Source organism: Alosa sapidissima, chromosome 9, assembly GCF_018492685.1.
Source record: "Alosa sapidissima isolate fAloSap1 chromosome 9, fAloSap1.pri, whole genome shotgun sequence".
NCBI lineage: Eukaryota > Metazoa > Chordata > Actinopteri > Clupeiformes > Clupeidae > Alosa > Alosa sapidissima.
The window spans coordinates 16,191,527-16,219,489 of NC_055965.1; the positions used below are offsets into that span (position 1 = coordinate 16,191,527).

The 27,963-nt window shown below is 39.6% G+C and overlaps 3 protein-coding genes and 2 long non-coding RNA genes across 7 annotated transcripts; 2 read left to right on the top strand and 3 right to left on the bottom strand.

Annotated features, from left to right (window-relative positions):
• The first annotated feature begins 610 nt into the window (after positions 1-610).
• Positions 611-10,500, top strand: LOC121718290 (HEPACAM family member 2-like). 3 transcript variants are annotated; one of them, XM_042103245.1, is made up of 10 exons: positions 611-1,306; positions 1,475-1,540; positions 1,771-2,118; positions 6,385-6,729; positions 6,819-7,070; positions 7,243-7,497; positions 7,879-7,960; positions 8,102-8,156; positions 8,565-8,791; positions 9,865-10,500. In XM_042103245.1, the coding sequence occupies exons 2-10, from the start codon at positions 1,501-1,503 to the stop codon at positions 9,917-9,919; spliced, it is 1,659 nt and encodes a 552-aa protein (XP_041959179.1). In that variant the 5' UTR covers positions 611-1,306; positions 1,475-1,500; the 3' UTR covers positions 9,920-10,500. The 3 variants fall into 3 exon arrangements, with proteins under 3 accessions (XP_041959179.1, XP_041959176.1, XP_041959178.1); XM_042103242.1 differs by having other exon boundaries at positions 1,287-1,540; XM_042103244.1 differs by having other exon boundaries at positions 1,287-1,540; positions 8,568-8,791.
• A 2,210-nt stretch (positions 10,501-12,710) lies between these two features.
• LOC121718328 (GTPase IMAP family member 4-like) lies at positions 12,711-14,795 on the bottom strand. The gene is made up of 5 exons (XM_042103346.1): positions 14,707-14,795; positions 13,824-14,595; positions 13,573-13,665; positions 13,310-13,480; positions 12,711-13,149 (listed from the first exon to the last, which is right to left on the bottom strand). Exons 2-5 carry the CDS (start codon positions 14,257-14,259, stop codon positions 13,019-13,021), a joined length of 831 nt encoding a protein of 276 aa, XP_041959280.1. The 5' UTR covers positions 14,260-14,595; positions 14,707-14,795; the 3' UTR covers positions 12,711-13,018.
• Positions 14,796-15,002: 207 nt separating this feature from the next.
• On the top strand, positions 15,003-18,791 carry LOC121718432. The gene is made up of 3 exons (XR_006033952.1): positions 15,003-15,086; positions 16,264-16,267; positions 18,782-18,791. It is a non-coding gene; the product is annotated as an uncharacterized LOC121718432 (long non-coding RNA).
• LOC121718408 lies at positions 18,363-18,760 on the bottom strand. Its single transcript, XR_006033924.1, has 2 exons — positions 18,626-18,760; positions 18,363-18,483 (listed from the first exon to the last, which is right to left on the bottom strand). It is a non-coding gene; the product is annotated as an uncharacterized LOC121718408 (long non-coding RNA).
• Positions 18,792-20,751: 1,960 nt separating the features above from the next.
• LOC121718289 (GTPase IMAP family member 8-like) lies at positions 20,752-25,002 on the bottom strand. Its single transcript, XM_042103241.1, has 6 exons — positions 24,874-25,002; positions 22,712-23,389; positions 21,792-22,565; positions 21,487-21,603; positions 21,079-21,222; positions 20,752-20,904 (listed from the first exon to the last, which is right to left on the bottom strand). Exons 1-5 carry the CDS (start codon positions 24,899-24,901, stop codon positions 21,095-21,097), a joined length of 1,725 nt encoding a protein of 574 aa, XP_041959175.1. The 5' UTR covers positions 24,902-25,002; the 3' UTR covers positions 20,752-20,904; positions 21,079-21,094.
• Positions 25,003-27,963: the final 2,961 nt, after the last annotated feature.

Sequence of the window (27,963 nt, forward strand, 5' to 3'; positions counted from 1 at the left end):
CAACAACTTATATTTGGGGAGTTCATTTGTTTTTCTTTGGATTTTGTCTAGCTAACTAAATACTGTGGCTGATTGTGATGGGTGTAGTTTGTTTTGCCTTGTTTGCTTGTGATTAGATTGACTTCTTCACATATGATTAGTGTGTTCATAAAATCCACTCATTTTGTAAGTGCATAGATTCTATAATATATATTCAACAAAAAAAGCCACTTGGTTAAACCCCCAGTTAAGAGGAGATGACAACTAGGACGTGTCAGATCATGTCATATGGGCACAGAAACAACCTGCTTTTGAAATAGGTGTGACAGTTTTCTGTGTCTTTTTTAGCACCATGTGGAGATGGTATCAGCTGTTAGCCTCATCCCTTTCTTCACATGTGGCCTTTTTTGAAACCTATATATATAACTAAAAAAAACTAAAATAATTACACCACTCTTGGATCATGACAGATGTAGTGTGATGTTGGTGCTCCCTGTGATAAACAGCAGAGGAAGTCTCTTTAGGTCGTATGTACTTACATAGTTTTAGTAAAGCTATTCAGCTAATTCATAAGGGACTTTTTAACATGATAACTAGTTTATAATTATGAGTATATTGATAGAACTTTTGAAGGCACAATCTACCATTCTGGGGTGCATTTCAAGGACAATTATTAAGTAAGTGTTGGTCAGTGAAATGAGGAAATAGAAATTACCTCAGCAGAGCACTAATAAACCTTTGTTTTCTTTCAGAGCCCCCAATTCTATTCTCACCCCCAAGGAGATGACAACCAGGACGTGTCAGATCATGTCATATGGGTTTCAGAAAAAACCTGCTTTTAGGTGTGATAGTTTTCTGTCTTTTTTAGCATCGCTAGGAGATGGTATTAGCTGTTAGCCTCATCCCTTTACATGTGGCCTAACCTTTTTTAAAACTGTATACTGTATATCCATAAAAAAAGCAGATGTAGGGTTATGTTTAAGCATATTTAAGCATGTGTGATAAACAGCGGAGAAAGTGTCTTTAGGTTCTATGTACTTTTGTAGTTTTAGTAAAGCTACCATAACTGTGGTAATTAATAAGCACAAGGGACTTTTTAAAACATGAAAACTGTAGTTCATGTCAGTGTAATTATGAGTTTATTGTTAGAACATTTGAAGGCACAATCTTCCATTCTTTTCTGGGGTGCATTTCTAAGAAACTACAGTAAATACATTTGTGAGTGAAATGAGGAAGTAGAAATGACTTCTAATAACTCTCCGTTTTCTTTGAGCCGCATTCAGTTCCTCTAAGTTTCACTGAAAACACAGACGAAGTATCAGCTGCGGTAAGAATCAACATAAAAAATTCTTATTTTATAATGAAATGAATAGACAAGTGAAAAAAACATATATTGCCGAGTTGAGATGATGATGATGATGATGATATATGAATGAAACTTTGAGTCCATAAGTCAATCAATAGACTCCTCTAAAATGCATGAACATCCTGGCAGGTTTTCATTATACTGTACACAAGAAAATGCACAGAATCGGATGCATCATTCTGCTGTTATATACTGGTATGTATATCATATTGTATACATGGTATCTTGCTTGGGTTGCTTTACCATCTTATGTTTGTGACAGTGTGCATCAGTTAATTGTGACTTTGTGTGTGTGTGTGTCTGCCTGTGAGTGAGTATGCGAGTGAGTGTGTTTTGTAAGTCTGTGAGTGTGCATGTGTGTGAGTTAGTCAGTGAGTTATGAAGAGTGAGTGTGTGCACCAATGATGAGTGTGTTTGTGTTTCAGGTCTTCATGCCGAACCACCCCTCACTGTGACCTACTCTCCTCAGAACATCTGTGTTCTCACAGGCTCCTCAGTGCTCCTTACCTGCAGTTACACACTTCCACAATATTACTATTTTAAAGAAGGATATTGGTACAAAACCGATGGTCAGACACATTCAACACATTCTACAAGCATTCACAACATTCTACAAGCATCTGGAACTCGTATTGAGTATAACTACTACTCTAGTGAGTGTAGAGTGAGAATAAGCAATCTGATTCCTAGCGACTCTGGTGTATATGACTACAGGATTAAGACAATAACCACAACCTTACAAGGCAAAGATGGAGTTACTCTGTCTGTTTCAGGTAAGTACACTTGTTACTTGGTTCATAGCTCTAATTGTAATTAGGGCCCGAGCACCGACGGTGCAAAGCCCTATTGTTTTTGAAAGGATTATTATTATTCTTTTTATTATTATTGGAATTTGGCACACACATCTGGTATCACAATGGCTACACAGGCATAAAGGCTTGGCCCCGGGCGTGGCCCAGGGACTCAGTAGCGCCCCCTTAGGTGATTGATCCAGTGGTTGGCACATACTTTCAGCTAGACACACCAAATTTGGTAGGTGTGTGTATCTCCCCAATATAAACCACTTTCGTATGTACAATGCATTAGCTACGCCTAACAGGAAGTGAGGTATTTGGGATTTTGTGCTGACTAAAATGTGATAAATTGTGATGCCAAAAGAGGTGCTTCCCATCGGTGAAAACGCATGAAATTTGGCACACACGTCAAGAGGTACCGTGAATACACAGGGGAAAAGCCTTGGCACCGGGCGTTGCCCAGGAACTCCATAGCGCCCCCTTATGTCACTGTGACTTGTGGTTGGCATATAGTTTTAGATACACACACCAAATTTGGTGGGTGTATGTAACTCCCAAAAACAAACAACTGTTGTATTAACATGCCATTAGCCACGCCCACAGGAAGTGAGGTAATTGAGATTTTGTGCGTTGTGGACATGATCAATTTTAACCCTCATGTTATCCTTGGGGTCAATTTGACCCCAAGCAACGTTTAACATCATAAAATATATGGTTCACTTTTTTTTTTTGCTTCACGTTTCATGGCTTTTCCTCAATTGAAGGGTATAACAGAGTTGGCATGAAATTTGTACAATAATTTGTTTTCAATGTCCTGTACAAATATTTTGTACATTGATGTTACTTGGGGTCAGTTTGACCCCAGCTGTATGAAACATAGGATACATGAATATTTGACACATTATGGATATTATTATTTGAATATTATGAGAACATAATGTTATTATCATTATTACATACACAAGTACATATTACATATAAGTCATTTTGGCAGGACTGTATAAGTCAAAAGGGGAAGCAACAGCAAACCTTTTGGCTGCTGACACTGGATGGGCAATATTGCCAGCCAGGGTTCCAAGGTTCATAAAGGGGTGTGGGGGGGTGGAATTGTTTTGTAGGGCTTTTGATGGTGGTTATTACACTCTTGTTAAGTACCTGTCACAAAAAAACTGGGTAACAATATGAATTATAATCATTTTCTGAGGGTTTATTTAGCTGGGGTCAAATTGACCCCAAGGATAAAGAGTGTCGTAAGATTTGAGGATAACACAAGGGTTAACGTACTCCTCCTAGACGGTTGATCCGATTCATGTAAAAGTTGGTATACATGACGCTGAGATGTTCCTGATTCTAAACTGTGAAGCTTTTTTTTTTATATGTTGTAATTTGACGAAATGGCAAAATTATTCATTTTAATACCCTTCCACACAAACAGTAGATGTGTCATAATTCATCGTGCATGGCTTGAAATGTTTAAAATTTCAAGGTCATTGAATACCATGTTAATGATAATATTCACATGCCCATAATGCATGTTGCCATAGCGCCACCAACTGGCAACAGAAAGAATGACGATTACACTGATGTTCGATGATCAATTTTAACATACTGCTCCTAGACGGTTTGTCAGATTCATGTGAAATTTGCCGAACATTATGCCAAGATGTTGCTGATGTTAAATTGTGAAGAAATTTTTGATATGTTGAAATATATTATGGTTTTAATATCTCACCACATAAACAGGAAATGTGTCATAAAGTCACAGTGCATTGAATGAATGGTCTGAAACTTCTCAGGTTAACAGATATTATGATTATGATGATATCCAGACACCCAATGGGCCTGCCTGGCATAGCGCCACCACCTGGCCAAGCAGGAAATATTCCAAAAATGGATGATGCCTTAACTGATTAATCTGAAACATGTGATGATATTCACATGTGTAATTCACATGCCTAGCATAGCGCCACCATCTGGCCAAGCAGGAAATGTGCCAAAAATGTTCAAGGCTTTGATGGATTGATCTGAAACTTTACAAAATATTGGATATCATGATTGTAATGACATTCACATGTGGAATTCTCATGCCTAGCATAGCACCACCATCTGGCCAATCAGGAAATGTGCCAAAAATGTTCAATGTTTTGACTGATTGATCTGAAATTTTACACAGAATTAGATATCATGTTGATGATATTCATATGTCTAATTAACATGCCTTGCATAGCGCCACCAATTGGCAAGAGAAGGAATGTGTTTTTTCCACTTCTGTTGGATATCACAATCAAATGCATCAGATTAATCAGATTACGTGTATAGGACATCCAGACACCCAATATGCCTGTCTGGTGTAGTGCCACCAGATGGCAAAAGTCAGAATTGTTTTTGGAATTTATTAACAAAATATTAATTAAATATCATTATTTTGATGATATTCACATGTGTAATTTCCATGCCTGACATAGCGCCACCATCTGGCCAACCAAAAAGTGTTTGAGAAATATTCTTTGCTTAAAATGAATGGTCAGAAGTTTCTGAGGTTCATTTATATTATGATTATGATGACAGCCAATGGGCCTGCCTTGCATAGTGCCCCACCTGGCCAAACAAGTAAATGTGCCAGAAAATAACATGCAAAAACAAATAGCAAACGCATTAAATATGTATATTTCACAAACCCACCACGTCGGTGCTTTGTTGGATTCCAAAATGTCACGGGTTGCGGCCCGCAGGTGCTCGGGCCCGCCATTGCCGCTTGTAAATGTTTTATACCAGAATCAAGAGAGAGTGTATTTTGCACTAGTATAAAATGGGTGCTGTGGTGATGCATGATGTGTTAGTGAGCTGTTATTGCAGCCCCACCACCTCTTCTTTTACAGAAGTAACCAAAAAGTTCAACCACAAGCTAAAGGCTAGTCCTTCATGTAGTTTAAACCATGTTTAAGCATGAAAGACACAGTGTGTAAGCTTTCATTGTTCCCAAATAAGTTTAGGGGAGTGTTAATTGGTGCATGCACATGTATTTTTATCACATATTCTTTTTTTAAATGTCCAGACTCTATGGCTTTTCAAATGTAGGCCTATTAAACAGGTAGTATGTGACATGAGCAGTATGTGACAGAGCAGGGGAACCGTTTGACAAGTTGAGGAACTGTTTTTTGATTCCCAATGTCCTATAAAGACTGGGGAAATTGACCCTAGAACTGGGGAGCATACTGTATGACCTTTGTCATGTTCTCTGGGAATAGAACCCTAGAACTATAGCATATGAACCTTTGTCATGTTCTCTGGGAGTAGGACCCTAGAACTGGGTAGCATATGAACCTTTGTCATGTTCTCTGGGAATAGGACCCTAGAATTGGGTAGCATATGAACCTTTGTCATGTTCTCTGGGAAAAGGACCATAGAACTACAGTACAGTATAACATATGAACCTTTGTCATGTTCTCTGAGAATAGGACACTAGAACTGGGGAACATACTGTACTGTATGATCTTTGTCATGTTCTCTGGGAATAGAACCCTAGAACTGTAGCATATGAACTGTTGTCATGTTCTCTGGGAATAGGACCCTAGAACTGTAGCATATGAACTGTTGTCATGTTCTCTGGGAATAGGACCCTAGAACTATAGCATATGAACCTTTGTCATGTTCTCTGGGAAAAGGACCATAGAACTACAGTACAGTATAACATATGAACCTTTGTCATGTTCTCTGAGAATAGGACACTAGAACTGGGGAACATACTGTATGACCTTTGTCATGTTCTCTGGGAATAGAACCCTAGAACTATAGCATATGAACTGTCATGTTCTCTAGGAATAGGACCCTAGAACTGTAGCATATGAACTGTTGTCATGTTCTCTGGGAATAGGACCCTAGAACTATAGCATATGAACCTTTGTCATGTTCTCTGGGAATAGGACCCTAGAACTATAGCATATGAACCTTTGTCATGTTCTCTGGGAATAGGACTCTGGGAAAATAAGACTGACCCCAATATGTATATGTTACACTAACTTCGTCAAGACCAACTGGTAATTTTAGTCTTTATTTTAGTACTTTTGAACATCTGAGTCTGAATTGATGGACTAACTGGGCTACTGAGCTTCTTGTCTTTCATTTACGATGATTGTCAGTATCAGGCATTATTAGATGAATCAGGGTGATTCAAACGTATTGTGTGTGTGTAAGAAAGTGAGAAGTTTAGTTGAATGATGTAATGTATTTTATCTTCTGATCTAGATGTTCCACGTAAGGACTGTTGGGGAGTGTCCTACTCGTCCACCAGCTTCTGTGTCTTGAGGGGCTCAACGGTGGACATTCCCTGCACATACGGATTCCCCACAGACCAGACAGTCATCACAACACTCTGGTACAGAGTGAATAAGAAGCGTCAGGATCCTATAGACCTGCGTCTGGAGGAAGACTATGAGGGCAGAGTGGAACATCTCAGTACTGAGGAGCGTAACTGCACTCTGAGAATCAGAGACGTGAGAGAAACTGATTTAGGACAATATCGATTCAGATACAAGACAAACACAAGAGGAGGGGGCTTTACTGGTAATTTGGTGACATTCTCAGTCACAGGTAAGTACATCAGTGGAGTTTTAATATATGATATTGTATATTAATTGTATATTTAATATATGAGACCGTAACACCTGCCATTTTTCCAGATCTCCATGTCTTATTGACTGCTGGTACAGTTACTGAGGGAAGCAATGTGACACTGACCTGTGACACCAGCTGCAACCTTAATGCCGACATCACCTTCATCTGGTACAAGAACACACGGCCAACCAGACACAGAGCCATCAACAACACCCTCCACCTAAACCCAGTCAGCAGTGAGGATGCAGGCAGCTACTCCTGTGCTGTTAGAGGACATGAACAACATCGATCACCTGACACTGCTTTAGATGTCAGATGTATGTGAGAGTAGCTACTGGATATTAACTTATCAATTAAATTTAACTGATCAAATGGAATGTCAACAAAGGTTAAATTGATTATATGTGACAAAGAATTAACAGCATTAGAAATGGACTGAACAGATGAAGAAAAAAGTCTGAATATAACTGTTGGTCTTTGTGTTGGCAGATGCACCACGGAACACCACTGTGATTGTGGCTCTCGGAGGTGAGTCGGTGAATCTGACCTGCCGGAGTGATGCCAATCCACCGGTACACACCTACACCTGGTACAGGAAGACGGGAACTCAAACCTCACTGCTAGGAGGAGGCCAGAGTTACGTTGTCGCTAATATCAGCTATGAGACCAGTGGACTCTACTACTGTGTTGCACAGAATAGTGTTGGTGAACAGCACTCGGCCGCTGTGTCAGTGCCAATAGCAGGTAAGATCACCTGTTGAGACTGCCCTCTTCACTGGCATACAGTTATTCATAAATTCAGCATCAATGACTAGGCCTATGCTTTTAACACAAATCTGAGATTTCAAATTTTTTCGACCACAGTGTGTCAGTCCGTTTTTTACAGAGTAACATTACAGTCCAACTCGGGTCATTTCCTAATTCCACCCCATTTCTGTCTCTCTCTCCCACTCACTTCCTGTCAGTCTCTTCTCTGCCCATATCACAGTAATGGCAAATACAACAATAACAACAACAACAACAACAATACTGATATTGAATACAGATATAGGGGTAATATTTGAATCACTATTGTGAAACATCTTTTCTAATTACAGTAAGTGTGTTTAAATATTCTGTTTACAGGGCGAGGCTCTACTAAGTATGCAGCTATTTGGATCCTTGTTGTAGTAGCTCTCCTACTGCTCCCCGGCCTTCTGTGTCTGAGGTGAGAGATATTTGTCCTTCAAATGACTTTCATAATATAATAATGTGGTAAAACATATAGTAATATGGTAAAATTACAGTATATGTTCATTTTGTTGATGTTTTATGAGAACCGGCCCTAATCCTTTCTCCTCCTAAACAGCAGGCGGAAATCGAACGCTCCACCCACAACACGAAGCGCAACGATTTCCCAACAGGTGAGCAAACTGACTGTGCTAAAGAGAGACTGTTAAACAAACTAATTAATTTATTACATAATAAAGGTAATATTAACAAAGGATAAATAATAAAGATAAAATAGTGTAGAGCAAGTCAGTATGATGAAAGGAACTGAAAATGTCATGCAGAGTCAGTCTAGGGGTTTAACAAACAAAAGACAAGAAAACCAAAAGCCAAAAGCCTGGAGGAGGAATCAGCCCAGACTGTCGTAATCGCAGGAGTTTTATACCCCTGCCAATCAGGTGATTCTGTGACTGAAAGGGTGATTCCAGGTTGCCTGGTTTCACCAGATCAGTGCAACTAGTGTAATCTCAGTGAAAAGAGGAACAGAGGCTAAACTCTAGAAGCTGGATATTTTGTTTACACAACTTCCTCTTTTCCTCCAGCAGGCAGACTCAAACCCGGTGTATGACGACGTTTTGACCTCTGACCCCTCATGCAGACGGAACACAGAAGCAGGCGATGACGTCCAGTATGCCAATGTTAAGTTCAAAGGCTCAGATAAAGCAGAGGTGGGCCCCTATGTCGGCGTTCAGCGTCCTCGCACCCAAACAGCACAGGAGGACGTTCAATACGCGTCAGTGAATTTCTCCAGACCTAAGGACACTTCCCAGTGAGTAGTTTTACCTTCACCATACCAACTGAATCTACAAATATACAGCAATGTGCCATGTCTGTGGTACTTTGTTAGGAGAGAAACGGAGATAATATGTTTTACACTTTTACACATCTGTCCCACTCTCACAACGCATACACACCCACCCAAAACACAGCAGCTGTTCCCATAACAACACCGCTAGACTCAAACTTCAGAGTGGTAGTTCCCTTACATAATGACCGTTTCTCAAAGTCAATGGGGATGGGTCCTTCAAAGCCGCTTTTTCAAGGACGTCGCGTCATTGAAACTCGCCAAATCAAGGGTGCTTGTACCCTCTGCATGCCTGGAACACCCACAATCCTAAGCGTACATGATTTTTAATAATGCACCTGCAGCTTCCTGCACACTCGCTAGTCTGTTCCATTGTGTGTTTTCCGAATGCTAAGAAGCCTTGCCTCATCTTTGAAGGATTTGATTCGGCAGGGCTCGTTCTACCAAGCACGAATCCTTGACTTTGAGGAACGGTCATTATGTCTTGTCGTCCTGGCATACATTACTTTACCTTATTGCTGACAAAGACTCTTTAGTGTAGTGGGTTAAAGAGGCGATGGCACAGGCGCCTCCACCAGGTGACATTGATAGTAGTATGATTGAGTTTGCCCATGCTATTCTTTGTAGAACTGAGAACATCTTATAGTGTCTAAATCACTGTCACATGAAAATACTGAAACCCGGCTTTGTCATCTATGATGACATAGTCACTTATGTAAGACATAAGGGTGCAACTTTGTTAAATTAGACCCTTTCACTGGTCTTGACAATCACCACTAGGTGGAGACATTATTCTCAAACACAGCAGCTGTTTCCATAACAACCAACACCGCTAGACTCAAACTTCAGAGTGGTAGTTCCCTTACGTCTTAATCTAACAATGTGCACAACAGTGTTGTATTCTGTTACTTTGTCTGTGGCGTAATGTGTCATGTATTTTGATGCTGTGTGTGTGATGTGTGTTTGGTTACTCTGATAATGATGTGCAGTTGGTCATTTTGAGGATGATGTGATGAGATATTTATGTTTGTCTATAGAGCTGAAGAGGACCCTGTGATCTACAGTACAGTCAACAAGCCCTCCAGAACATGAATACATAAAAGAGGCGGTGGCACAGGCGCCCCCACCTGGTGACATCGATAGTAGTATAATTTAGAATGCCCATGTTATTCTTTGTTAGCATGTCCTGGGCTCAAAAACCTATTTCTACCATTGTAATTAAGTTGTTCTATCCATGCACATCTAGCCTATATATGTGGGGAAAAAATCTTGCTGGCTACTGCTTTACTTGAAAATACTTTCTATCTTGTGTCATTGCATCTACCAAGTTATGTACCTCAAAAGTTATAGAAAAACATATGTTATTTACAAGTCTACTTCTTATGTCAAATTACTTATTGGCAATACTCTTATGTCACGTGAGCGCCATTTTTGAGCAAAAGGGAGGCTTTGGTGGTAGACCTGCTGTCGTGCCACATTCACTTACAGTGTCACACACTTTGAGCTGCTTTGATAACGATCATGATGGCTTGGATGAAAAAACGTGAGTCTTTATCATTAATGTTCATGACGATGGATGTGAAAAAGTGGGCTAACGAAGGAATTTGGATCCTGAGATCAGTATAGAAGGATATATTAATAGGATAAGCATGTCATGAGTGTCATAAGAGTGTCATGTCGTGTTTTTGCGTCTTGGCATACATACTGGACGTGACATTGGGGGTGTGGCTGCATAGTCAAGTCTACCTTTGAGTTCGAAGTTCGAGATTGAGATGTAATTTCGATCGATTTTCGACACCCCTAACCCATATAGAAGGTAAGAGAACGATTGGTGTGCTACCTCAGCAAAATGTCAAAATACCGTCCAACATCTTGCTTTATTTTGGCAATCCAGTGCCAATGGATGTCTGTGTCTCTTGGGACATGATGAAAAAATAGTTCTTAGTTCCGTCGTTGGTACAAAATACAGAGCAGTAAGCTATTACACACAACTTTTAACAACCACTTTTTAACAAGCCTCATTTTGGCGCAAAAAATATTTTTAAAAAATGGCAACATATGACTTAAGCAATCTTCTTTACATAAAATAATTGTACCGTTTAGTTAGCTATTAAAAATGCATTTTGTTATTAACTCATTGAATGCCAAGCTGTTTTCGGAAGCTTTGTCCTAGAGTGCAAGCAATCTAGACCATTGTTGATGATTTTTGTACAGCCACAGCATATTCTGTGTTATAGCTATGACTGCCACCTAGTGATAGACCCACGAAAATGGCCTGGTTTTGAGCTGACGTGCATGCGTCACTGATTCGACCCAAAGCGGATGTAAAATGTCCAGATAAAATGTCCAGATTGTGCGTTTTCATGTGTTTTCGATCGTCATATATTTCATTTCCATTCATCACACAGTTCCCAAAATCACATATAAGGTGTGTTAAGAGTGTCTAGTTTCGTAATTTAAAAAAAAAAGCTAAAAACGTAATATTACATTTTTGGCACTCAACGCATGGAAAGGAAAAACGTAATATTACGTTTTTGGCACTCAATGAGTTAATAATCAGTCATTTAGTTTTGAATCAAATACTTTAATATGTATTATCTTACTTTCACCCCTCTCTGAGTCTGTGCCCCAGCCCAGTTACCCAGTCAAAATGTTTTTGGAATTGACACTGTTTGAGAGTGATGAATCTGTGTGAAAATTCATTAAAGAGCTGTTCTTTTTTAGCCTGAGAACCGAGGCGATCTGACAGCTGGCAGCTTTCTGGACACAGAAAAGCTTTTTTCCTTTTGTTTTGTTTTAAGTAACACACCACAACATTGTTTAATTTAAATAGCTGAGGCTGATGGTTACTGCACCTGTTTAAGTTTGTTATTTTTGTACACTGGCTTTGTTTTCGTTTTACTTACATAATTAGACTATAGTTACACTTGAAGGCACCATCCAAGATCAATACACTTGAAGGCACCATCCATGATCAAACTGGCAATGAATTCCCATATCCAGACCATGGAGCCATTGCACTGGACAGCACTGGACTACAATTTCAGACACCATCTTTAATGTATGAAACATACAAATATTATATTTACGTGTACATTTAGCTGACACTTTTATGCCCAGCTTATACTGTAAGTACAGAATAACAATTTAGATGTGACATACAGTAATGCCTTTGAGTGTCCACTTATTCACCAGCTTCACATAAACTATGTACAGTAAGACAGTTCCTCTAGCTACTGTACTGTTCTCTCAGTGTGTGGTCAAAAAAGTGTGTCCTGTGTGTGGTCAAAAACAATTTCAGTTTCCTACTTTGTAACTTTCAAAAAGAAGTAATAAACTCCATCTATCAAACACCAAATTGACTTGAATTGACTATGACTGTTCTGTATAACATTCAATCATTGCCATATATTACACATAACATGAAAAACAAAAAAAAGTATATATATATATATTATCTCAGCTACCAGAGCAGCTGCTCTTCGCTTGCTTTCTAAGAAACAAAAATAATGACAACAATTTATCTGGTAAAAAATACTAATAACATACACTTAAATGATCCAATAAAAAATATCACATAAGTAAATAATAATTAAATATAATCCATTAAAGTTGTAAAGATTATTTGGCCATACAGCCCACACCCCTTCTTTAACATGTTGAAGACAATATTGACCATATGAAAGAGATGTGGACAACTATGACATCAGAGTGTATATTTAAGCAATAAGCCCAGAGAGGCCATAGGTTACACTGATTCTACAACAGCTAAGGGGCGTTGTTAGGCATGAGTGCCTAAAACCCCCCTTAGCTGTTGTAGAATCAGTGTAACCTATGGCCTCAAGTAGCTTATTGCTTTTCTAAAACTATTACTATAAATACCTTTCATAAAGTAAAGGCACAGTTTCATAAAGCAAAGGCACAGCAACTAGAAATATAACGAGTTATTCTTAGATAATCTTTCTTCCACCAAGAAATATTCCTCTATCTGAATGGTTTCCAAGCAATGTCGAGACGCAGCTACTTTAACTTTTGTATCAAGTTATGGTAGTGCAGTAATATACAACGAAATGCGATCAAGGTGTATGTTTATGCTGCATTTTACAACGGCATCGAACGTGATTCAGCCAATCACAATCAAGGACTGGAACTATCAGTTTTAGAAAGCTTAGTTGACAAACTACAAATACCTCATCTATGTTCATTTTCTACAATGACATCTTCCTCAGTGTCATATCCAGAGGTACATGTACTACTAAGCCAAGTTTGAACCTTTCTTCTGCAGAGTTCACGCTCATGCTCATCAGCTTCAGATGACAGAACTGACAAGAGATGAAGAAACAAGAATAATGACAACAATGTATAGTTTATTCTGGACCAGCTTTTTGCCTAATTGTAGCTGCATGTCTAACACACAGTGATGTCTAACACACAGTGATTTGACTACTATGCTAATGGTTATATAAGCATTTGTGAGCTCACCAAGTGATTCAGACAGGATCCCCTGAAACCTCTCCGTAACTGTCACTTCTCGTCGCCCCCACTCTCGCTGGAGTGTCTCCCTCATTTTTTCCAGTGGATCTTCATGGCTCTCATGTCTTCTCCTTTTTTGAGGAACCTCCTTTTTAGCTTGCCTGGCTTTACCTTCACTCTCTGACATGTGAAATAAAGTACAAGGCTCAGGGAGAAACCTAGCATTCAATAATAACTTTGATATTATTGGTTGAAATAGCATATAAACTCACCTGAGGTACTCTGATATGTGGTCAGTGGACCAGAGCACTCTGTGGACAACTTTTCCTCCTCACTGGTATCAGAAGGTTGTTTATTGTTATGAACTGATTGGAGAATTGAAGACATCAAATCATTTATCAAACAGAAGAACTTGATGTACAAAACACAATGGGGCCAAGATTCCTGTCATTTTCATTTTACAGTAGCTAGCAACTTGTCTACATTGCCATTCAAACAAGGTTTGAGCAGAATAGTAACTCACAGTCAGTGCGTCCGTCCATGCTTTCCTTTCCTTTCTGTGCAACGTTTTGACTGTACATTTTTGTCATGGTGTCTTCCATCTCTTTATCCATCTTGCTCCATTCTTTGTCCAAGAATCTCACCATGTCAGCATTTGTTTCATCTGGTTCAAAACTCATCTCCTCAACTTCAGGTGTTTGAGTCTCTGGATGAAGAATGAACAAGCTGTTCCCAGCCACCATCTCCTCGATCTTCTCCAACAGCTCTGCAACTTGCAAACTTTCCCTGCTTTGGTCTTTACCCAAGACATGATATCTGTTCCCACATTTCTCTATGACCCAACGTAAAGGTTCTCCTTCACTCTCAATGTGCTCCTCAATACTCGTGTCACCGAGAAGGTCTCCAGATGTGAATAACACTATGGTATGTCTCCACACCTGCTCACCAAACATCCTCATGTTGTCTTCGGTGATCTTCCTCTGTTCCTCTCTGAAAGTGGTATCAGCAGGGACAGCCAAGAGGATAGCATGTGGGTTTTTACCATTAAGTGTCACACTTCTTTTCAGCTCTGTCTTCACCCAGTCTGGAGTGAACTGGGCAGAGAAGTATTTCCACCAGCCAGGGGTGTCCACAACGGTGATCTTTTTTCCATCATCTCTAGATTTGCTCTCCGTCTGGATGGTTTGTCTCCTGCCGACTATTTCCTTTCTATTCAGGATTATGTTTTTAGCTGAGAGTTTTCCCTGAGCACACCCAGCCCAGGAGGAGAATCTGGATCTCTGACAGCGAGTGGGCTGACAGACATATTTGTTTTTAGAAAATATCACAAATTGCAAGGTACTGAATGATGAGAGAATAAGGGATGCTCTCAAATAGTTTATAATGCTCAGTCAGTAAAAACTCACCTTGTTTACTGAGTATTTCTTTTTGTCTCTTTACCCTCAGGCACCGGGATCTGGCTTTCTCCTGATTCTCTTTCCTCGCCTCTTCAACGTCCTTTAAAACCTTCTCATCAACTGGAAAGTAGCCACCATTGTTTTTCGCAATGATACTCTCTATCATTTCCAGCATTAGTTGTGGGTTTATCATTCTTTCATTCTCAAATATGAGATACCTGTTTGTACATTTATCTATTACCCACCTCATAGGCCCATCATCAGTGTCATCATGCTGGTATTGGCTTCTGTTTATCCCGATGGATACCACTATGGTATGCTCCCAAACTTTCACCCCAAAGAGCCCTAAGTGTTCCTCTACAGACCTCCTGTTCTTCTCAGTAAATGAGGTATGAGTGCCAATGACTAAAATGAAAGCATGAGGCCCTGGTGGACACATAGAGAGACTCAGAACAAGCTCCTGTTTCTTAAATTCTGCTGTGTCAGTCAAAGGGAAGTTCCTCCACCAGCCTGGGGTGTCAATAAAGATCAGCTTCCTGCCATCGACCCTCCCTTCTCTCCTCATGCAGTTCACTGTTCGGCTCCTGGACTCAGGCTCTGGCTGACCAAGGACACTGCTGATCAGTGTTGTTTTGCCAGACTGGTTCCCGCCTACAACCACCACCTGCATCTCTGGATGAGGATTAGATAAAGGGACAAAATGGTAAGTATGAAACATGACATTGATGAGCCAGACAGATACTGAACAAGGGATGGAACACTTTTTTTCCTTTAAAGGGCTCAGTCACATGATGCAACAGCTTTGGTTTCTTTGTTTTAGACCAGTTTTTCACCACTTGAATCCCTAAATATCCCCCCAAAACAATAGACCTACTTCAACAGCATAAAACACAATACTTGTTCAACCATTGTTTAATCAAGTCTTTGTACTGTACCATGCTTGTGTCTGGGTATTCATTTGATTTTCTTTCAACTAACCCTGTCTTGACGCTTCAGTAAATTAAAGTGTAACCTGACGTGACTACATAGGCAGTGTTGCAAAACCATTGGCTTGTTGATAGACAATTTAAATTATACTGTTTGGGATTACATATTGCAAACAACTCTTTGTCTTTGTGACTCACAACCTTGCTTTGGAGTCACACACAGGATCTATAGTATGACATTTTACCACATCTGCTCGTGGGCCACTATAGCTTCACAGACCACACTTTAAGTCATCCAAATTAATTTAATGATGTCATAAAAAATGACAATGTATGATTCAATCGTAACTGCAATGATGATAATATAAACATATGAGGATGTTCATGAGTAATTACTAATTGTTGAGGGTTAGTGAGAAGAGTGTGTCTTTACTGGATACCTCAAGAACCATACACTACCAGGTCTAAGTATCCTCAAAACCCTGACATTTCTTACACTCACTCATAATGTCATATCCATTTTCGCTTGAAGTTGAGATCTAAGACACTGAACCGTATAAGATATTCAGAGTGTTATGAGAGAGAATGGGCAACATTTTGGACTTTGACTTACCTCTCTGGCAAGGATGCTTTTCCTGAGACATGTTCTCATTTTATAAGTTCCAAAACTTCCCAAAGTTTTCGATTTCACCAGGATGAAAAAAAAATTCCATATAGTCAAAAAAGAGAAGGTTCAGTCAAATAGCATACTTCATCTGTTCTGATCATTGTGATGAAATGCCTTTATGAAGCGAAAGGGCCAGGGTTCACTCAAACCAGACTGACTGCATGTTTGAACGGGTTATCAAAACATGAAGAGGAAACAAGAACACAGAAAATTACTTGGGAGGAGTTACTGCGTCACGTGTGTCCAAGTGAACAACAAGTGATTTGGTGTGAATTTTGATAACAGTGCCATACGTGACTTGAAAATGACTGTACACAGTGTATTAAGGATGGATATAGTTTGCATAAAGGTAGCCTTAGTTTTGCTAATAAAATGGTCTTTCCGTCCAGGTAGCATTAACATTTCAGCTATCCACAACTCTGTTTACAGGTAGATTAAGCGAGCAACTCAGAAGGTATTGGTTGTCAAAGCTTCAGATTCATGATCTAAGGAATTCTTTGATGATTTATGGAAAATAAATCAATATAGTATTATTAATGAAATCAGTGGATGGATGGATTGTCAAGAGGCAAAACAAATGTTTAGGGGAGTGAATAGATGGTTCATTATTATGACCGCAGCGAAGCGGTCGCATGCCCAAATTTTCGCATGCCCAAATTTCCGTCAACGATTCCCGGGACACTGAAAGACCGGGGTACACGAAACTTGGTGGGCATGTAACCCTACATGGATAGCATGGTAGCCCCCCCGCTGGACTGGACCCCCCGAAAGGAGGGTAGGGCAGACACAGTTTTCTGTGAATATCTCGAGAACCGTAGGGTTTAGGAGGACCATTTCTTTTTTGTATGTTGATCTCAAGGGGCCATGTCAACCCATTCCATAACTACTCATTTTATGTATAGCGCCACCTAGTTAAACACAAAAAAGTAAAAATGAGGTGTTGTAATCGCAAGTATCTGTGACCTAACATAGTCAAAACTGCACGAAATTGGAAGTGTAGGATCATTATGACACCCTCTGTATGCATCCCATTACCACTTATTTCATGTATAGCGCCACCTAGTTAAAAATGAAAAAGCAAAAAATTAGGTGTTTTCTTCACAATATCTCTGGCTGACATGGTCAAAACTGCACGAAATTAAAAGTGTAGGATCATTATGACACCCTCCGAATGCATGCAAAGTTTTGTGTACTTTCGTTCATGGGGGGCCTTACAATAAAATAATTTATGTGTACATTTAGTGATGTACACCAATAAGGATTCCTGGGACAATGAAAGACCGGGGTACACAAAACACACATGTGCACAAACAGATACACACGCACACACATACATTCACAGTAATCATACGTATGACACATACTCACACAGTAGACATATATACGCATGCATGCACATGCACACACACAGGCACATAAACAGGCAAACACACAAGCACATGCACATGCACGCACACACACACACACACACACCCACACACACATAAACATAAACATGTACACGCACACATGCACACAATTCAAGAATTTCTCAGAATTATGAACAGGCAAGATGGGGGTGGGGTTGTATAAAATGTATATTACATGTGAAATCTTTGAACTAATCATGTTTTGGTACTTGTTATCTAGCAGATACCAGTGAGAATTGAGTGTGCATAATGCAATTCAGTGAGACAGTTAGAATCATATATGCCTTTCAGCGTGACTTATTTTTGTGGAAAACATGTGCTGGACTGGGCGGCGGTCATATTTTGTACCGATCTGCGGTACATCTAGTTAATGATATAGATTAGCCTTTAGTCATATTGTCATTTATTGATGTACAGCTTCTACTATCCGTAGCATATCAAAGTTCATACAGAGTAGGTGTATATTTAAAATGAATCATTAAACATATATCATTACATTGATACAGTATCCATATTTGATTAATAATTCAGGCAGATATACAAAAGATTAATTAAGAAAAACATTTTAGGATACACCTGGTGAGCTGGTCTGTTATCCCTCACATATACTACACATATGTACTAAATAGATTTACACATTTACATGGTTTACATTTGCTTTTCAAACCATTTCCTCAGTTTCTAAGTCCTCATCTCATCTGTCCTGATGTCAGATTATGCATCCAACTGACGACCTTTCTGAATGAGTGTTCCAGGTCATGCACATCAGCTTCAGATGACACATCTGCTGATTTTAGAATGTAAATACTGCTTTTAATAAACTTCATAAACATTATACAATGTGAATATGATTAGAATTCAAAGACACAGACATTTTTTAAAGACAGTACAAACCAAACTATGAACATTTAGACATGCAGTCTTACCTGATTGTCTGATAGCATGTGCTGGCATCTCTCTGTGATTCCAATTTCCCATCTGCTCCACTCCCTCTCCAGCATCTCTCTCATTTGCTCCATCTGAACAGTGTTTACCTCACCAGTCTGCTTTTGGCCTTCATGTCCTGGTGGGTCACATGTGAGTATTAATGTCACAGTAAAACTCACTGAACATTTAATTGAAGATGCTGACAAAACCTTTGTTGATATAGAACAGAATCACACAATACACTACACATTTTATCATCATTGAGGCAGACTAAAACATCAAACCATTTCTCCTAACAATTACCAACCTGTTGTAAATTTCACTGAAGATTGTAAATGTCACTTAACCCAATGACATTTGAATGACAGAATACAAATTAACAGGACATTACACCAGCACAGTCTTTGCACTGTGTTGCCAGGGACTCGTTGCTAAGGTCCCACCACTTGGCAGATCACAAGTCTTCTTTAAATCTGTTGATAAATCTTACTCCCTGGCCCTGTGATCGTGTGTGTGTGTGTGTGTGTGTGCGTGTAAGTAAATATCTATTCAATGCAACTTATTATGGGTGTGGCTTATAGAAACTGGTCTGACTGCATTTTTTCAAGTTCAAGATACCTGACAGCACAACGTACTGTATCAACAATCAACAAGTATAATTCAAGAACACATAGAAATTAACTATTTACATGCAGTGTGTGATCTGTTTGTTCAAAAAAGTGTCACATCAAGCTTAATGCAACGTTTTCAAAATCATTTTGATGGCACATAACCTAATAACATTATGTACGGCACTTCTGCCATTATCTGATCGGCCCTCTAGGCGATTACCGACCTACACTGTAGAAACTTTGTAGTTTTGGGTAGGAAAATGCCCCCCTCCCCCCCTCTGAAATAGAAACGCAAAAGAGCTGCTATGCTACAGGAATTAGGAGATCTTTTTTTACAGGCTGCGGTCGGTGCATTCCCTCTATATTGTATCGGAATTATGGTCATACTTTGTTGCAAAAGATGCATATTTAGTTTGTTTATTATTGCGGTTCTGCAGGGGGACCCTGTGAGCAAATCTTACTAAGAGTGCCTATAAATCACAAGTTAACCTTTGAAATATACCACATTATACTAACATGGACCGAAGCCCAACTACTCACTCCTGAATGCTAGCATAATGTACTGTGTGTGTTTTTATACGCCAACACTAAACATGGCAGTAAGTTATAACTAAATCACTTCTTTAATGTATGTGAGTGATAAACTTTTGTTCCATCTTTTTTTTTTCAATACAGATTCATAGACATTAATTAAACATAAAGAAATAAGAAGTTCAATCAAAACCAATTTATTGTGAAATATACATACTGATAAAAAAAACAATGATAAGATAATTATGAATGTTGCTTATTTGTTGAATTGCATTGGCATATTTAGTGTAGGTAGTACAGATAGAATGGGTACTGACATTTTTATAGTGCACACATCACAAGTCTCTTTCCATGTTTAAGTTGTTCAATAGCTGTGAAGCTGTCCATCAGTCTACAGTACTGTGTCTGCTGTGATGGGCCTGAATCAATCTAAGGCAGCAGGTCAGACAGATAAGATCCAGGGCCAGGGTGTGGCATTCACAAACTTTATGATGGTGTTGGTGGAATGAGAGGGGGGCTCAGTTGTGCCTATAGAGGCCATAGAGAAGGATGGTGATAGTGTAGTGGCTAAGGAACTTGGCTAGCATGTACAGTAGTAGTCCTAGTAGTCACAAAATGGAATGGGTTTGATGCCACTGTTGTGCCCTTTAGCAAGGCACTTAACCCAAGGTTGCTCCAGGGAGACTGGCTGCTGCAATTGTTATCTGTAAGCTGCCATGGATAAACTTGCCAGCAAAATGCACAAGTGAATAAGCAAATAAAGAGGAGAAGGCTCAATACACGATCCTGATCGGTGCTGTGCTGCTGAGTGGAAAGATGGAGTGGAGTTGTGGGCCTAGTTGCCTACCTCATCTTTGATAGATTGTTATAGCAATATCAACATTACATGGTTTATTGTTAGGAATAAATAACTACTGTTTTGGCTTTTCAATATCCCATGTTTAGCAGTAATGATAAGTGAGTTCAATATCTCTTACAAGAAATACCAAAATTGCTATTTTCTTTTGGTTTGTTTGTTTTGTTTGTTTTCTCTAAGTCCTCAGTCGACCCGCGTCCTGATGATGTACGATGAATCCACCTGATCAGCTTTCTGAATTAGCGGTTAAGGTCATGCACATCCGCTTCAGATGACTTATCTGTCAGATTTAAAACATACAGTACATGAATGAGTAATCAAAACAAGTCAAAATGTAAACATTTTACATTAAACAATTCATTCAACTGGAATTGCAACAACAATGTTGCTTACTGAGCAATGTTGTTTCTAAAAGCAGTTGGTATGTAATTTTGATATGAACGTGTAGTCTTACCAGATTCCCTTCCATCTTACAACAGCGGCTGAAATCTCTCTCTGACGCCTATTTCTAGTCTCCCGCACTCTCTTTCAAACATCTCTCTTATTCTCTCCATCTGACCAGGGTGGATCTCAGTGGTCTGCTCTTGGTCTTGATATCCTGATTGGCCACATGGGTAAGTATCACTGTCACAGTAAAATTGCCTTTATTTCAGCACTTATTTTATGCCAGGACAGAATGTGACGGACATATTAGGGTACAACAGTACAGTGCAACAATAGCATTGCAGATACTACTTGTAATATACAGTAGATAAACTAAATATTAATACCGAGTACTTTTTAATACAGAGATTATGACAGCAACAGAATGCAAATGGTTAAGGATATAAAACGGAGGGAGAAAGCAAATTAAAGTTAATACCTGTGGTGGCATTAAAAGGGCCGTACTCCTCGATGGAGGATTTCCGGAAGCTCAGTGGACTGGTCTCCTTTCCAGAATTGTTGGAAGTATTCTCAGAGGATGGCTTACTGTCATGAACTAGTTACATGAAGAGAGCTACATAGTTATTTTATAGTGATACTATTGAAAATGCTTATAAGATTATTAGAAAAAGTTACACTGAACAAGGTACACAGTTGCACCTTTAAGAGAAACAAGAAAATTGGCTCTCACAACCAGAATTAAAGTTTAATTAGCGGTGTCATTTAAGGGGAAAGGCAACTCACAGTCTATATCAGCGATCATGCTTCCTCTCTGCTCTCGTCTGCTGTGTCTAGTTTGATTCCATATGTTCTTAATCTTCTCTTTCATTGCTTCATCCATCCACTCCAGATCCAGGTATTGTGCAGTCTGTTTTTGTATTGCCTCTGGTTCCTCAACAGCCTCTTGAGACACACTTTTCTCTGCTTTGCTCTCTGGGCTAAATAAGCTGTTACCTGCCACCATTTCCTCGATCTTCTTCAACAGCTCCAAGACTTGGTCTTCCTCGTCACTCCAACTTAAGACGTGATATCTGTTCCCACATTTCTCCACCAGCCACCGCAATGGTTCTCCTTCACTCTCAATGTGCTCCTCAATGGTTGTGTCTCCCAGCAGATCACCACACGTGAACAGCACTATAGTGTGTCTCCAGACCTGCTCACCAAACATCTTCATGTTGTCTTCAGTGATCATCCTCTGTCTCTCATGAAATGTTGTGTCTACTGGAACGGCGAGGAGAATGACATGGGGATTTTTGGAATCGAGCGTCAGCCCTCTTCGGATTTCATTCTTCACCCACTCAGGCATGTATTGTGCAGGAAAGTACTTGTACCAGCCGGGGGTGTCCACAATCGAGATTTGCCTTCCAGCCACAAGTCCAGACTTTCTCTCTGACCGTTCCGTTCTTCTCCTCTCTATAGCTTCTTTTAAGCCCAGAATGGTATTTCTGGCAAATGTTTTTCCAGAGAACAACCATCCAAACAGGAGAACCCGGAGTTCTGGCAATGAGTGTACCACACCTAATAGAATAAATAAATAAATACTTTATTTATTTATTAAACAAATACTTAATTTATTGAATTGGCAGAGGATAAGATGAGAGCACAAGACAATTCCTTTATCTGTTTAGGTTAATACGTAGCTCTTAAAACCATGTTATACTCACCATGCTCATTAATGATTTCCCTTTCACTGTTAACCCTCTGCTGCCTGGACATCCCTCTCTCCAGATCAGTTTTCCTCTTCTCTTCAACACCCTGTGATGCCCTCTCATTAAACTCAAAATGGCGATCTCCATTCTTTGCTACGATATCATCAATCTTTCCCAGTAGCTGTGTGGCGTTGTGAAGACCTTCCCTATTGTCAAAATTGTGACACATATTCCCACATTTCTCTAGTAGCCATTTTAGAGCCTCTCCCCCATCCTCAATGAACTGCTCTATTCCTTCATCACCTAGTGCACCCCCTGTGGTGAACACTACAATGGTGTTCTCCCAAACGTTCTCCCCAAAGAGACCCAGATGTTCCTCGGCGGCTCTCCGGTACTTCTCAGTGAACGGGCCGTCAGTGCTAATCACCAGCATGAAGGCATGAGGTCCTGGTGCACACTCAGTCACACTCAGCGCGAGCTTCCGTTGGATAAACGCTGCCGTATCAATCAAAGGATAGTTCCCCCACCAGCCCGGGGTATCAACAAATATGAGCCTCCTGCCATCCACCTCGCCCTCTGTCTTCATACAGTTACGTGTTCTTCTCACACACTTATACCCTTTCTGACCAAACAATGTCATTATTACAGATGTTTTCTCTGACCCATTTGCACCCAAAACCACCACTCGGCTCTCTGAAAGAAAGATGAACAAGAGATTTCTTAATCATTTCACAATTAAAAATATATTGTAGAGGGTGCATATAATGACATATGAATGATATCTAGCCAGTTCCAAATCTAGACTCCAAATCCAACAGCTTTGTTAACGGCTTCCTACTTCAGAGGCCTATTTGAAGGTATTTAAAATGGCTCTGCAACGTCCTATGTTGTTACATAGTCATTACTATGAACATAAGCACAGCAATTTGTGACCATCATTTTTTTGGTGGAAAAAAATCCGTTTTGGAATAATGGCTTGTATGAGTTTGACAATCAACTTGTATGGACGTCACCGGAACTAAACAGTTACGTGCACTGGCTGAATTAGCACAACTTTATGCATTTCTTTCACATCTGCTGCAGTCATATTCACTGTGTTCACTCGGAAGGAATCCGTCCACATGGCCAGACTCTTGTAATGACATCTTAAACATGTTAAGAGGCTAAAAGCATGTTTAAAGCCTGCCCCGTTTCAGCTGTCTGAGTGCAACCTCTAGGCCAGGGGTTCCCAAACTTTTCCACGACAAGGCCCCCCAAATACCACTAGGTTCTGGCCAAGGACCCCCTTGATGTGTTATTAAACCCATCGACAATACTACGGCAAATGTAAAAATACATTAAGCTAATCCTAATAATTATTTTAGCCACAAGCACTTTGCGATAGAGCATACAGTGTGTAAAAATTGTGTTTGGGGCTTTCTGCTATATGAGAGCTATCGCTCTACTATTATTCACAGTCATTATCATGGAAAATATAATGTCCATATACAGTATGCGACACAATATTATAATGACATTGTATAACAACCCTCATAGTAATAGGTATATTTTAAATTTTCAAATGTGTTTATTTGTTGTTTTTATTTTTCCTTCCAACTTGCTGAGGCCCCCCTGGCACCCCCTTGCGGCCCCCCACTTTGAAAACCACTGGGCTAGGCCACACTGACCTTTGTTGTTTTTCTCGCTGACAGCATTCAGTGACCACAAACAACAGAGCTACGTGTTGAAATCGACCGGAGTTCTCCTTTAAACATGTGGCTCTGTAAGATTTGCTGATGTCTGCGTCTCTTTCTCAGAAAATAACTGCATGAAACAGCTGACGTTGCATTGTGGTTTAATTGGCTAGCGTCTTAGGCCAGATTCAGGCAGTTTGATAGCTCTGACTCAATCTAACCGTCAAAAGGGATTATAGGCTACATTTAAATGTAGTATTTAATAGTTTTTACTTTCTTTTAAATTAGGGGCTTCACCCTTTTCATTTAATTCTCAATATTTTTTATGAACAGAAAATAAGTTTTGATTGCAAATCTAAATGACTAACTTTGATTTAGGACTTTAGGTTAATAGTCTCTCTCTAAGACTGAACACAAGATAAATGGCCAGTTGTCAAAATAATTTGATCAGTCTATATCTCCACAACATTTTTGCTTGTTACTATTAGCAGTGAGTTTACTTACCATTCATGCCAGTTTGTTCAAGAGACATTTTCTCCTTGTCTTAATTAACCACCAAAATATATCACATTAACCAGGACCAAAATCCAGCAACTCACTCCTGCACGCTCATGTCAACAAGTTAGCGTTCCCCAGTATGTATGACAAAATAAAGAAGTGATTTGTCCTCTTCACATAGGGGGGATGAGACTCTTGTTTGAGCACTTCTTCTTTCTGATAGGTCACAAGTTAGTTTCCCAAAAAGTACCTTTTAAATGTCACACCTCAGCACTAGTCAGTTAACCTGCTTGCAATTACTGTACATTTTAATCATTTATTTTTAATTTCCAATAAACATATTTCATCCATGACAATCATTTCCTTTTCTGTCTTTTTCATAATGGACATAACTATGAATGTTTCGGGGAAGACGTGAGGTAGGTCACTGGGTAAGCCTGTTGCAATCTTAGAAGGTGGTCTATTTTGGTAGGCTTTCTCATTTGTACTGGCAGAACAAGTAAAAGTAGTTGTACAGACTAATAAAAGTAACTTTTGCTTCCCTAATGATGTCTATACTGTATGCCCTCATAACTTCATACACAACCCCTGCCCCACCACCCCCCACATGTTGTGCTCCCCCTGAATTGTGGCTTGCATCACACTGCTGCACAGCACATCTGCATTAACGACAAGTCAGAGGTACAGTAGGAAATCAAACAAAAAAGCAGCTTTCAATTATGATTTTATGTACAGTATATTTCAAGGGATCATATACGCAGTGTACTTGTGTTAAAACTTCAACAACATTAATAGATAGAAAAGATCAAATATGTCTAAATAAATAGTATTAGACGGGGATCACACTGACCAGCGGCAAACGGCAGGTTTCCTATTGTTCTCTATGGTTCGGCAGCGGAAGGGTGGCAGTGCTGGCGCCTTGTGGACTGTCATACTGGATGGTCATTTTGATAACACAGATGAATGAAGACTTAGTCAGGCAATAGTAGGGACACTTTTTATCAGAGCTTTATTTACAATGATGCGCATCAAAGGAGAGACAGCACAACTTCACCTAAAGATCCACCAGCTGCTCTAACTAGACAAGGAAACATGTTAGGGTTTAAGTATCCTTCCAGACTGACGGGAGATGGCGTTGGTCATGCCATTTTACATGGATCACACTGAATCAGACTCTGATTAGTGCCAACCTGGCAATCTGGAGTAGCTGACACAGTGTCACATGGTTATGCTAACCCCAGGCCTTGAACCCGGGTCTCCGAAGCCTGAGACTGGGAACAACCCCCTATAGGCCACCCTCAAGAGCAAAAAACCCAGGACCAACCCCCTATAGGCCACCCTCAAGAGCAAAAAACCCAGGACCAAACATGCAGAGGTTTCAGTGTGTCTTTTACTCAGACAAAATTCAAAGTCTAATCAAAACAAAAGGTAATCAACAATCCATCAAAAAGTTAATTTACTAATACAATATAAGGCAGTCTGACAAAATCCTTTATTCTAGCACATAACCCACAAAAATAAGGCAGCTCTTCAAAGTTCAAAAGACAAGCAAAAATGATCGAACAAGAACAAATAAAGCATTCTTTGTAAACTAACAGCACACTTACATGTAGGAGGGGTAAGATAAGCCATGCCCTGTTTTTAGGAAACGGTAAACAAATTTAATCATGTGACAGCATTCTAAGGTGGAGGGGACCCTTTTCTAACATCTGTGGAGAAGGGCAGGAAATCAAAAGTCCAAAGCAGGAAATCAAAAGTCTTTTTAAAAATACTCAAACCAATGAAGTAATGAACCAATGTTTTAACATAGACACAGGTGAACTCACTCACTCAACTATGTCAAATTAAGGCATGATAAGATACAAGATGACACAAAAGGCACAAATGAGGCCATCTAGTGGCAAAAGACAGTTATTACAATGTAAGTACAAAGTAGTCCACAGGGCCTGACACACAGGGATTGCACCCATGCAGACTGGTGACCTACTGCAAAAACATAATATTCCCCCTTATTACCTTAAGACAGTCACACAAAGACACGGTACAAGAACAGAATGAGATTAAGAGGCATGTCAGTCTGTGCAAAAACACACAACAGAAACATCAGGATATAAGCTATGAATATAAAATCAGTATGTCAGTATCAGTATGTAATTAATATAAAAAGTGAATGTTTTGAATTCCAAAACACTCATTCTGCATGGGTTACTGTAGAGAATAATACTTATTCAACAGTAAGTAAATGTACAATATTATCCAATCAAGGGAAATTGGCCAAGGCCAAAAATGAATCACATATTTAAAGCATTAAAAATCTAATCTAATCTCATTAAAAATCTAATCCAGTGTCACAGGGACGGCATCATTGTATGATACAAGCACTTCATTATTTTAAATAAGCATCTCAGATTTACAACAAAGGCTTGCTGACTGTATTCTTTGATGTTCTATAGATCAGTGGTTCCTAAAGTGGGGGGGGGGGGTTTGGGAACCCCTGTATTAGACATAGACATGCAGTATATATCATTGATCATCACATTTCTCCTCATCCTCTCCAGTTCCATCATCCATAAACGAACCATGTCCCGATGAACCCTCAAACCATTTGACAACTTTTCTAATTGAGAGTTCCAGGTCATGCACATCAGCTTCAGATGGCATGCCTAAAGGGTTTAAGGAAGTATCATAACAGGTAAAAACAATATTTTGGATTTCATAAAATTCAAAATTAAAAGTGGAAAGTGCGTAATGTTTTATTCTCCCTCCTTTCGGCCTTTCTGCAGTTTTAAAACAAAAGGGGTGAATTGAACGATGACGAAGTCGGACATAGGCATAGTTCATATTCGAAAAAAGTTCGACAAAAGTTATACAATTTGGAGCTTTTCCCCACCGCAGTCTTTTAATGCCATCTAATCATAACATTAGCGTGCACAGTCTGCGCCATATTGGCTCACACCAAAGATTTGCAATGAAATGAGCTGCAACATTCTATAAACCAGCAACTTGATGCAACATTCTAAAACCTTGCAACTGTGACTAGACATAGTGAATGCTTTGCGCCGGCTTGCAAGGATGTTCAACATCTAATTCTAATCA